The 13,036-nt window shown below is 41.1% G+C and overlaps 1 protein-coding gene across 1 annotated transcript in view; it reads left to right on the top strand.

The window, feature by feature from the left end:
- Window positions 1-13,036, top strand: part of elovl2 (ELOVL fatty acid elongase 2) — a 112,552-nt gene that overhangs the window by 22,489 nt on the left and 77,027 nt on the right. Inside the window, exon 2 of the mRNA XM_059945598.1 lies at window positions 825-888. Coding sequence (XP_059801581.1) covers window positions 825-888 — 64 coding nt within the window. The remainder of the gene's footprint in view (window positions 1-824; window positions 889-13,036) is intronic.

The following is a 13,036-nucleotide window of genomic DNA, read 5'->3' on the forward strand; positions in this document are numbered from 1 at the left end:
TATTTTAACCATTCTAGGTTTTATTATGTTAAATAAAATATATGCTTTTAAAAATGTTAACTGTTTGAATGGTGTTTATAACTTCAAAATATTTCTGACATTTTGAAATTTTTTTGAGTTCTGGATGACCCCCCCCCCCCCCCCCCCCCCGCCACCTCCCGGCTCTACTTTCCACCTTTATACTCAGCACTTGTGCATAGGGTTAACTCTGACTGGCCTCCCCATTCACTCCCAGAGATTACAGAAGGCCAAGGCACTGGACAGGACCCACCATAAGTGATTTCGGGTGACAAGTTCAGAATGGGAGAAAAATAGATGTTTAGCATGACATTTCTTTGGAGATCACTGCCCAGTTCACTGCTGACTATGAATTCTTGGACCTTGGGACACTGAACCATGACACCAATTGTTGTTCACAGTTTGAGATTGTCAAAACCAAGTAAGGTAGATTATGGATTTACAAGAAAGACTTTTTCAGTGTCCTAACTAACAGGTTGGCTTTCTCTCACTTGCAATTAACTGTGTTCTTATGTCTTAGATTGGCCATAGCTGAATATTTATTTCTGCTGGGATTCCCATTCACAGAATACTAAACAACTCTTCATAAGTTGCACATAATTGCTAATGTCATTATGATTAAATATAATTCTAACATTTAGGGTCCACCGAGCTAGTTGGTTAATCGGGCCATGGATTAGAGTTGCACTGAAAAGTAATTTTACTGTTAATGTTAAAATATTGAATATTGCGGCTTCATTTTGTCTAAGTTTTAAATTTAGACTTGAAATCTCATTTATAAGGTGTTGTTTAATTATTTCTTCCAGAACCATATCAAAACCTTAGACAAACATGTGAATTCCTTTGTGGACTACTTGTTTGGAATTAGAGGTAAGTCAGTATTATCGGAATGAATTCTGGTAGTGTGTAGGAGGCTTGGTATGAAATCTGAATGAGGATTTTCAGAGATGCAAGTAGGATTTGTGTGTATGAATTATATATACTGAAGTGGATCTCTACATTGACTAAGATGCAGGATTTTGTTTTGTATTTAACTGACTTAGACTTCTGTGGAACAAAGGTGCTTAAGTTATTGTAAATGCTGGAAAGACTTCAGGGAGGCAAGAGCTGGGTCAGGATACCCAGCCCCTGACCCACGGTAATGACTGCAGTATTTGTGTGTTTGGTCCAGTTCAACCTCAATTCGATCAGGGTGTTGATGATGGGAAGTCCCACATCACCAAATGCAAGTACAGCTACATTCTACAACTATCAGGCTTTGCCTCTTGTGTTACTATGGACTTGTCTTTGATTGTGTTTTTGATTTGCTCTAATGTTTTGCACAATATTTTTTGACTTTCATTGTCTAATATAATATGTATAACTTATGTTCTTTGTGTTGTTTGAACACAACTTACAAACTACTTTACAAACTACAGATTACAAACACAAACAAACTACTTACCTGTGATGCATCAGCAAGCAAGTTTTTCACTGTACTTGTACTTCACTGTGCTATGTACTTGACAATAAACTTGATTTAGACCATAAAATATTGGAGCAGAATTAGACCATTTGGCCCATCAAGTCTGCTCCAGCAATTCACCAGGGCAGTTCCATTTTCCCTCTGAGCCCTAATCTCCTGCCTTCTCCCCGTATTCCTTCATGCCCTGACTAATCAAGTATCTATCAACCTCAGCCTTAAAAATACCCAATGACTTGGCCTCCACAGCCACATGTACCAATGAATTCCACAGATTTACCACTCTAGCTAAAGAAATTCCACCTTATCTTCATTTGACAATGGAATACTCAGTGATGGTGGTTAGATCTCACAGATAGGTAGTTAGAATCTCACTTGTTAAGAATAATCTTCTATGGCAGAGGAGTTACTTTTTAGCCTTCATCTGTATGTCATTTAGCTGCACCTGTGTTCATGCCATGATTTATGAGTTGATTTGGATTTGGGCCACTTCTGACCTAGTTATGGAAAGAAAGCTGAAGATGATTGGGACAAAGAACCTATGCAGTGCTTCTCCACTTTTTTGTCAACACCAGCACCACCAATTGAATCATTCTGTCTCTCTTGGACTCCACTCTATCACAGACAACCCCTCCATTTTCTCCACCCCTCCCCTTCTCTGCAACTTTCAATCTACTTGGGGTCTTACTTTTCCCAGTTCTGATAAAAGATTTCAAACATGAGAAGTTAACTTTGTTTCTGTCTCCACAGACATTATATAACCATATAACAATTACAGCATGGAAACAGGCCATCTCGGCCCTTCTAGTCCGTGCCGAACGCTTACTCTCACCTAGTCCCACTGCACTCAGCCCATAACCCTCCATTCCTTTCCTGTCCATATACCTATCCAATTTTACTTTAAATGACAATACCGAACCCGCCTCTATCATTTCTACTGGAAGCTCATTCCACCACAGCTACCACTCTCTTGAGTAAAGAAATTCCCCCTCATGTTACCCTTAAAAACCTAACTCTCAACTCATGTCCTTTTGTTTGAATCTCCCCTGCTCTCAATGGAAAAACGCTTATCCACGTCAACTCTATCCATCCCCCTCATAACTTTAAATACCACTATCAAGTCCCCCCTTAACCTTCTACGCTCCAAAGAATAAAGACCTGACTTGTTCAACCTTTCCCTGTAATTTAGGTGCTGAAACCCAGGTAACATTCTAGTAAATCTTCTCCATACTCTCTCTATTTTGTTGACATCTTTCCTATAATTCGGTGACCAGAACTGTACACAATACTCCAAATTCAGCCTTATGAATGTCTTGTACAATTTTAACATTACATCCCAACTCTTATACTCAATACTCCAATTTACAAAGGCCAACATACCAAAAGCTTTCTTCACCACCCTATCCACATGAGATTCCACCTTCAGAGAACTATGCACCATTATTCCTAGATCACTCTGTTCTACTGCATTCTTTAATGCCCTGCCATTCTTCCATACCATGTATGTCCTATTTTGATTATTCCTACCAAAATGTAGCACCTCACACTTATCAGCATTAAACTCCATCTGCCATCCTTCAGCCCACTCTTCTAACTGGCCTAAATCTCTCTGCAAGCTTTGCAAACCTACTTCATTATCCACAATGCCACCTACCTTAGTATAGTCTGCATACTTACTAATCCAATTTACCACCTCATCATCCAGCTCATTAATGTACATGACAAACAATATTGGACCCCGTACAGATCCCTGAGGCATATTATACTGTCATAGATCATGGAAACAGGCCCTTTGGTCTAATTGGTACATGCTGACCAAGCATCTTCCTTGCTAGTCCCAAGTTGCACACATTCAGCCCATTACTTTCCATGTACATATCCAAATGTGTCTTAAATGTTGCAATTGTAACCACTTCCTCTGGAAGTGTACTCACCCTCTATGTAAAGAAATTAATTCTCAGGTCCCTTTTAAATGTCCCTACTCTTAACTTGTATCTGCGCCCTCTAGTTTCAGACTCCACCCTGGAGAAAAGACCATGTCTGTCCAGTTTATCTATATCTCTCATGATCATCTAGTATTCTATGAGGTCATCTATGTGCAAAGGAATAAAGATCCAGCATGGCCAACCTCTCTCTGTATCTCAAGCCCACTAGTCCAGGCAGCATCCTTTTAAATCTCCTCTGCACCCTCTCCAGCTTGACAATGTCTTTCCTATAATAGGGTGACCAAAACTGATACACAGTGCTCCATGTGTGATACTGCAAACAACCTGTGTAATGGCACATAATGTCCCTATTCCTAAATGGTGCCATGACTGATGAGGGTCAATATGGTAAGCACCTTCTTCACCACCCTGTCTCCTTGAATGACTGTCTTTAGTGAACTGTGCAATTGTACGCTCAGGTCCCTCTGTTCCATAACACCTATCAGAGCCCCTGTGGTACCCCACTAGTCACAGGCCTACAGTCAGAGAATCAAATTAAACAATCACCCTCTGCTTCTTATCATCGAGTAGATCCTGAATCCACCATCACTAGTTCCCCTGGAAACCTAATTTTCATGCCTGTCTTGTGGGACCTTGTCAAAGACTTTACTAAGGTTCATATAGACAACATCCCTAGCTTCCCATAAAGTTCAGGTGTGCCCTTGGTCAGGCCCTGAGGATTTGTCCACTTAACTCTTTCTCATAATATACATATGTCCCAAGACCTGCTGAACATATTCAGTATTTCCTGTTTTTTGATTTTTGTTTTCCATAGTACTGCCCTGGATCTGAGATAGTTAACCTCCAACAAGCACAATTATCCTTCTTTCGTGCAGGGCAAGATACCAAATAATGGAGAGCTTTCTTCTTGCTGCTTGTCAATTTCAGTTTCATTAGGCTCCAGTTGTGCTAGATTTGGTCAAAAGACTGTCTCTCCTCACATCTGGAATTCAGGAAACCAAATGATTTGACACTTCTGGTGCCTTTATATCCTTTGTCTTGCAACGTGGAAACCGAACCTTCAGCCCAATATGGTAGACAACCAAGTAAGTCAAAGGCTGAGCACTCAATGGCAGTGGCTGAACTTTTGACTCCACACAGCTCTTCTTTTGTTTCTAAAAACACAGGGTGGGATTGTTATGGATGGCTACAACCTGCATAATACCTGCAAAGTTCAGTTATCTGGGGCAAAGCAATCTGTTTACTTTCTCCTCTGCTCACTGACTGGAATACTTGCCTTCTCCATACATCTGAAGTGTAAACCTCAGTCCAGTAATTCAGTAAAGCATCTTTCTAAATAACTCTAAGATGTCAGCACGTCAGGACAATAACATGCATCTCTGTGTCACACATCTCAAATACTGGGAGAAGAAAGTTTCTGTAGGAAAGAAGAGGTAAGTTTCTAGTTTTGGCAGAGGTTTACAGACAGTGCCTTACCTGATCACTGAACAGCTGAACCAGTTCCACACCATGAACATTAAAACATTGCATTTAATAGTCTAGAGATGAAGGCTATATTGAGCATCAGATGTGGGGGAGAAGGTGCTGTAGAAGTGGTTGTATTTCCTAGGGCAGGTCCGGTGGTTGGTATGTAAGGGTTTGGAGCCCTCATCAGCTCAGTCACATTAAATGTTGCCCACAAAATTTTAAACTGGAGAAATGTATTCTGAAATTCCACAACCTGCAGGAAGACAAGATCAGCTTCTGAGTGACCTAAACACAGCTGAGGGAAAAGATTGGGGAACGTTAAAACAGTATAGCAATAAAAAAGCAGAAAGTTTCTTGAACTTTCTTGGAAGTTCAATGTATATATAGTATATATGAATGTTGCAGGCAGCTGTAAGGAGTGAGGGATATTAGAGTTGGCATTGTTCATACACCAGAGCAGCCAAGGGTCTGGTATTTTAGGTAACCATCAGATTGGTATGTGATGCACAAATAATTAGTCAAAATATTCCCAAATAATGATTGTTTTCTCTGGGTCAAAGCAGTCTTGTCGTTCAATCCTTTTGTACAGGAGCTGTATTACTCCTCATTTGAAAGGATTCTTCTTTTCCAACTTTGGAAATATAAGATATAAATTAAAGTTGTTTTTTTTTTCATTACATCTGCAAGACAATTAAAGGGTAACTCTGCTCATCTTCTCTTGACAGCAGGAGGCTTTGTAAATATGCCATCTGGAGCAGCAGGTCGCAGCCCTGCAAGTTGTCAGCTCCACAGAATGGCGCTGCCGGTGGATAAAAACACTGTGGTTACCACTGTTTTGGTGTAGTGGAGAGGTTTTTAAATATATTTGTATCATTATGATGTTTTGCTCTTAGGGTCGCTTGCCAGGTGCTCAATGCATGGTAATCTTATGCATTTATCAAGCACATTCCCATGGTGTATAGACAGACCATGTAGAATTAATCTAGTGAATATCAACAGTAGTAAAAATATAAATCTCTAGAGCTTCAGAACAATGGACGGGAATGTATTTTGTATTCATTCATGGATGTCTTGTTCATATATCGTGAATTATTATTCAATCACAACATACGTCGGTGGTATTAAACCTGATTCTGATTCTGTCAGTGTCGTTGTCAGGTCATTCATGGCAAGGTTCCTAAGTGTCTCTTAAAAGGGCCCTTTTGTTAGGCTCTCTTGAACCGGTGGTAAAGGTACTTACATAATGCTGACATGTGGGAAGTTCCAAGATTTTGACCCATAGATGATTTTTCCAAGATTTTCACAGTCAGAATTTATTGTCATATGTACAGTTAGTCCCCAAGTTATGAACGTCCGACTTACGGCAACTTGTACTTACGAACCGAGGAAGGAGAATGCCATCCGCCATTTTAAGTCAGATCGCGACACTGTCCGCCATTTTAAGTCGTTGCCATTGGCACTGTGTTGAGTGTGTAACTTTGAATTTGGCTTAAATTTTTCTTAGCAAGATTCACCCTGACCCCACACCACCCCCCCCCCCACCGTTCCGGTCAGCCGATGGCGTAGTGAGTTCAGCGCTAGGCTCGAGAACAAGTTCAATCCAATGACAGACCGCTCCCGTGCTGGGTTGATGCCAATCCAGTGACTCCCATACCATCCATGCCAGGTTGATGTCAAGTGCGCAACTCGATCTTGTAAAAAAAACACAGCCACCTCCAGTTTAAATTCCCATGCGGAATATTGTGGAGGATCAAATATCCAAACCCAGCACAGCCCCCACTTGTCCCATTTAACCTGGCTCAGTGCGGTGGAGTTTAGGACCCGGAGAATTCAGTGCAGTGGTCCTTAGAGCTCGGGACCCGCCGCCCGCAGTGTTTCTGTTACATTGATGGGAAGTGATCGTGATTGAAAGTAAAGTGGAAATAATAAAGTGTTTGGAAACAGTTGAAACGCCATCAGTCATTGGAAAAGCGTTAGGTTACAGTCGGTCAACAATCAGAACAATTTTAAAGGATAAAGTGAGAATAATGGAGCATGTGAAAGGCTCTGCCCCGATGAAAGCTACAATTATTACTAAGCAACACAGTGGTTTAATTAATGGAACACATACGTTTCTTAAGTGTTTTATATGCATAGAAAGGTAAAATATATACTATATGCTAAGACAAACGTTTGACTAACTGATGCTAAATAATACCGGATGCACTTGTTCCGGCTTACGTACAAATCCGACTTAAAGGTAGACTTGGGAACTGAACTCGTACGTAACCCAGAGACTGCCCGTACATCATATGTATGTAGAGTAGCAACAAAAATGTAATTAATACAGCATCAGCACATAGCAAACAGTATATGCTGTATTCACAAGAAAAAATATTATGCAATTTTTGCAAGAAAGAACACAATCATTAAAAAATGTATTTTTTTAATCCAGTGCTGATATGGGGAATCATGCAGTACAGTGCCAGTGCATTTTTTGCTCTTGTTTATTTAGCTAATGGAGTTTATGGGTCAAGAGGTGCTAAGGAAGGAGTCTTGCTGAATTATTGCAGATAACCCTGGGGTCAGAGCATATTGCCTGGAGGAGAGTAGTAAGAGTAGATATTTAAATATTTCAATCACATGGCCTGCATAGTGTGGAACAATTTAATCTGTAGGTAACGTAGTTTGGTCACCATTTCTGTTATGAACCAGAGGCATGAAGTTGATCTGTCGCAGAATGAGTATGTCATTCCTGCCTAAATCCAAGTGCATGCCAAATTATTGAGCACAAACGCCTGTAAATGCTGAGTCAATTCAAATGTTTAAGTCAGAGTTCCATTAATTGTTTTTACCTGAGGGTATTAAGTGGTTCACAGCAAAGTAGTCTGGATGTTGTGGAGGTGTATGATCTAAATACATAGCAAGATAAGAGCTGTTTGACCTCTAATTCCCAATTTGCATTCATATACTGAAAACTGTTGGTTTAGATGATATTGGCTGATAATTCTATCACAAGAATAACTCGGATCATGATGACACAGAATCATACAGAATTGAAACAGCCCCTTCCATCTGGCATGTCCAGGTTAACCATGGAGTACCTATATGGCTGGACTAAAGTTTCTGGGGTATTAGTGCATCCAGATGAATTCCATCTGTAGAAACAAAAAAGGCTGGAGTGGAAACTAAGCTGTTCTAAAACTGAATAAAGGTTACATCCTTCACTCCAAAAGCAATAACACAAGTACCACTACAGTATGAGGAGACTTTCAGAAGGTGGGGTCCATGCTCTCTTGAAGTTAGCAGAAGAGATAAATTCACTGAAATGTACAAACCACTTAAGCAATTTGATAGGGTCATGGAGGAGTTGATATTTCCCCTGTCTAGGACTAAGCAGCATCGATTCAACAATAACAATAATTGAGAATAGCTTAAAAAGATATTTCTTCACCCTGGATTGGGGAGCCTGCTTTATGAAAACAGGTTGAGTGAACTCAGCCTTTTCTCCTTGGAGTGACGGAGGATGAGAGGTAACCTGGTAGAAATGTATAAGATGATGTGAAACATTGATCTTGTGGATATAACCATATAACAATCACAGCATGGAAACAGGCCATCTCGGCCCTCCTAGTCCGTACCGAACTCTTAATCTCACCTAGTCCCACCTACCCGCACTCAGCCCATAACCCTCCACTCCTTTCCTGTCCAATTTTACCTTAAATGACACAACTGAACTGGCCTCCACTACTTCTACAGGAAGCTCATTCCACACAGCTATCACTCTCTGAGTAAAGAAATACCCCCTCGTGTTTCCCTTAAACTTCTGCCCCCTAACTCATGTCCTCTTGTTTGAATCTCCCCTACTCTCAGCCTATTCATGTCAACTCTATCTATCCCTTTCAAAATTTTAAATACCTCGATCAAATCCCCCCTCAACCTTCTACGCTCCAATGAATAGAGACCTAACTTGTTCAATCTTTCTCTGTAACTTAAGTGCTGAAACCCAGGTAACATCCTAGTAAATCGTCTCTGCACTCTCTCTAATTTATTGATATCTTTCCTATAATTCGGTGACCAGAACTGTACACAATATTCCAAATTTGGCCTTACCAATGCCTTGTACAATTTTAACATTACATCCCAACTTCTGTACTCAATGCTCTGATTTATAAAGGCCAGCATTCCAAAAGCCTTCTTCACCCTATCTACATGAGACTCCACCTTCAGGGAACTATGCACTGTTATTCCTAGATCTCTCTGTTCCACTGCATTCCTCAATGCCCTACCATTTACCCTGTATGCCAAAATGTAGAACCTCACACTTCTCAGCATTAAACTCCATCTGCCAACTTTCAGCCCATTCTTCTAACCGGTATAAATCTCCCTGCAAGCTTTGAAAACCCTCCTCATTATCCACAACACCTCCTACCTTAGTATCATCGGCATACTTACTAATCCAATTTACCACCCCATCATCCAGATCATTTATGTATATTACAAACAACATTGGGCCCAAAACAGATCCCTGAGGCACCCCGCTAGTCACCGACCTCCATCCCGATAAACAATTATCCACCACTACTCTCTGGCATCTCCCATCTAGCCACTGTTGAATCCATTTTATTACTCCAGCATTAATACCTAACGACTGAACCTTCTTAACTAACCTTCCATGTGGAACTTTGTCAAAGGCCTTGCTGAGGTCCATATAGACTACATCCACTGCCTTACCCTCGTCAACATACCTCGTAACTTCTTCAAAAAATTCAATAAGGTTTGTCAAACATGACCTTCCACGCACAATTCCATGCTGGCTACTTCTAATCAGATCCTGTCTATCCAGATAATTATAAATACTATCTCTAAGAATACTTTCCATTAATTTACCCACCACTGATGTCAAACTGACAGGTCTATAATTGCTAGGCTTACTTCTAGAACCCTTTTAAAACAATGGAACCACATGAGCAATATGCCAATCCTCCGGCACAATCCCCGTTTCTAATGACATTTGAAAGATCTCCGTCAGAGCTCCTGCTATCTCTACACAAACTTCCCTCAAGGTCCTGGGGAATATCCTGTCAGGATCTGAGATTTATCCACTTTTAAATTTCTTAAAAGTGCCAGTACTTCCACCTCTTTAATTGTCATAGGTTCCATAACTTCCTTACTTGTTTCCCACACCTTACACAATTCAATATCCTTCTCCTTAGTGGATTCCGAGGAGAAGAAATCGTTCAAAATCTCTCCCATCTCCCTCGGCTCCACACATAGCTGACCACCCTGATTCTCTAAGGGACCAATTTTATCCCTCACTATCCTCTTGCTTTTAATATAACTGTAGAAACCTTTCGGATTTACTTTCACCTTATTTGCCAAACCAACCTCGTATATTTTAGCTTTTCTAATCTCTTAAGATTCCTTTTACATTCTTTATACTCCTCGAGCAATTCCTTTACTCCATGCTGCCTATATCTATTGTAGACATCCCTCTTTTTCCGAACCAAGTTTCTAATATCCCTTGAAAACCATGGTGCTTTCAAACCTTTAACCTTTCCTTTCAACCTAACAGGAACATAAAGATTCTGTACCCTCATAATTTCACCCTTAAATGACCTCCATTTCTCTATTACATCCTTCCCATAAAACAACTTGACCCAATCCACTCTCTCTAAATCCCTTCACACCTCCTCAAAGTTAGCCTTTCTCCAATCAAAAATCTCAACTCTAGGTCCAGTCCTGTCCTTCTCCATAATTATATTGAAGCTAATGCTGTTGTGATCACTGGACCCGAAGTGCTCCCCAACAACACTGCCCCATCTCTAGTCGATACTTCGATGTATTGTTGCAAAAAACTATCCTGCACACATTTCACAAACTCTAAACCATCCAGCCCTTTTACAGAATGAGCTTCCCAATCTACGTGTGGAAAATTAAAATCTCCCACAATCACCACCTTGTGTTTATTACAAATATCTGCTATCTCCTTACACATTTGCTCTTCCAACTCATGCTCCCCATTAGGTGGCCTATAAAACACTCCTATCAGTGTTACTACACCTTTTCCATTCCTCAATTCCACCCAAATAGCCTCCCTAGAGGAGCTCTCTAATCTATCCTTCCAAAGCACCGCCATAAGATTTTCTCGGACAAGCAATGCAACACCTCCTCCTCTGGCCCCTCCTACACTATCACACCTGAAGCAACTAAATCCAGGAATATTTAGTTGCCAATCACACCCTTCCTGCAACCATGTTTCACTAATAGCTACAACATCATAATTCCAGGTAGCAATCCACGCTTTAAGCTCATCCACCTTTCTTACAATGCTCCTAGCATTAAAATAGATACATTTAAGATACTCTCCACCTCCTCCTCTCTTTTCATCCCTAACAATGCATTCAAATTTATTATCCTTTTCTTTCTTCTCTCCTACATCTTCGGGCTGAGCGCATCCCTTCTCCATCACCTGCCTTTCCTCCCTCACACACAGTCTACTTACTTGCTCTACTGGTGAATTAACCTTCTCTCCCATAGTTTCCTCAAATTGATTCCTGTCCCCCCATCTTACCAGTTTAACGTCTGCCCTGTAGCCCTAGCAAACGTCCCCGCTAGGATTTTGGTCCCCCCAGGATTCAAGTGTAACCTGTCCTTCTTGATCAGGTCACGCCTGCCCCAGAAGAGGTCCCAATGATCCAGAAACTTGAATCCCTGCCCCCTGCTCCAATCCCTCAGCCACGCATTCATCCTCCACCTAATTATATTCCTACTCTCTCTGTCGCGTGGCACAGGCAGTAATCCCGAGATTACTACCTTTGCGGTCCTTCTTCTTAACTGCCTTCCTAACTCCCTGTACTCTTGTTTCAGGACCTCTTCCCCTTTCCTACCTATGTCATTGGTATCTACATGTACCACGACCTCTGGCTCCTCACCCTCCCACTTCAGGATATCTTGACCGCGATCAGAAACGTCCCAAACCCTGGCTCTAGGGAGGCAAACTACCATCCGGGACTCCCGATCACCTCCACAGAACTGCCTGTCTGAACCCCTGACTATCGAATCCCCTATTACTATGGTCCCCTTTCTTCTACCCCTACCCTTCTGAGCTACAGGGCCGTCCTCTGTGCCGGAGGCCCGGCCACTGTCACTTCCTCCAGTCAGAGATAGTCAGATAGTCAGAGGCATTTTCCCAGGTCTGAAATGGTTGCCACAAGAGGATTCAGGTTTAAGGTGCTGGGGAGTAGGTACAGAGCTGATGTCAGGGGTAAGCTTTTTACTCAGAGAGTGGTGAGTGCATGGAATGGGCTGCCGGTAACGGTGGTGGATGCAGATGCAATAGGGTCTTTTAAGTGACTTTTGGATAGGTACATGGAGCTTAGAAAAATAGAGGGCTATGGGTAAGCCTAGTAATTTCTAAGGTAGGGACGTGTTTGGCACAACTTTGTGGGCCAAAGGTCCTGTATTGTGCTGTAGGTTTTTTTTTATGTTTTTCTATGTTTTCTATGAATCTGGAATTCTCCATCCAGTTGCTGAGTATATGCAAAATAGAGATACATTGATGGAATCAAGCAAAATGGACTCAGTGCAGGAAAATAGTGCTGAGGTAAAAGATTGGCATTGAATGATGCTGCAGACATAAAGAATCATAACCTCTTGGTTCTATTTCGAATGTTTTTATGTTTCCGTGATTCAGCAGCAGAAAACAATAACTGAACTGTCCGCACCATGTTTTTCAAAGTTCAAAGTATTTATTTTAGAGCTTGTTGCACATAGGATGTGGAAATAACCTCCCATCTATCACTGCAAGTTTTGGTATATTCCTAATATAGTGCTGGAAATATTTATCCCTGTTTAGGGAACACTTGTCATACAGTTGACATTCTGGTCTAATGTCAATGCTGAGATTCCTAATACACAAGACCTGTTTTTGAATACTAGGACAGAGTGCATTCATAGAGAAAACACTGCTAAATAGAACACAGAGTTCTCAGCATGCTGCACCATTCAATAAAATAATGGCTGAATGAAACTGCTCTCAGTTCCTCTTCTGAGATAATTCTCTATAGCCCTCAATTTCCCTGATTATTCAAAAAAATTATCTTAAATGCTTTGATTGAATCGAATTGTCTTTATTTCTTACATCCTTCACATACATGAGGAG

Source organism: Hypanus sabinus, chromosome 20 (genome assembly GCF_030144855.1).
Source record: "Hypanus sabinus isolate sHypSab1 chromosome 20, sHypSab1.hap1, whole genome shotgun sequence".
In the NCBI taxonomy this organism is placed as follows: domain Eukaryota; kingdom Metazoa; phylum Chordata; class Chondrichthyes; order Myliobatiformes; family Dasyatidae; genus Hypanus; species Hypanus sabinus.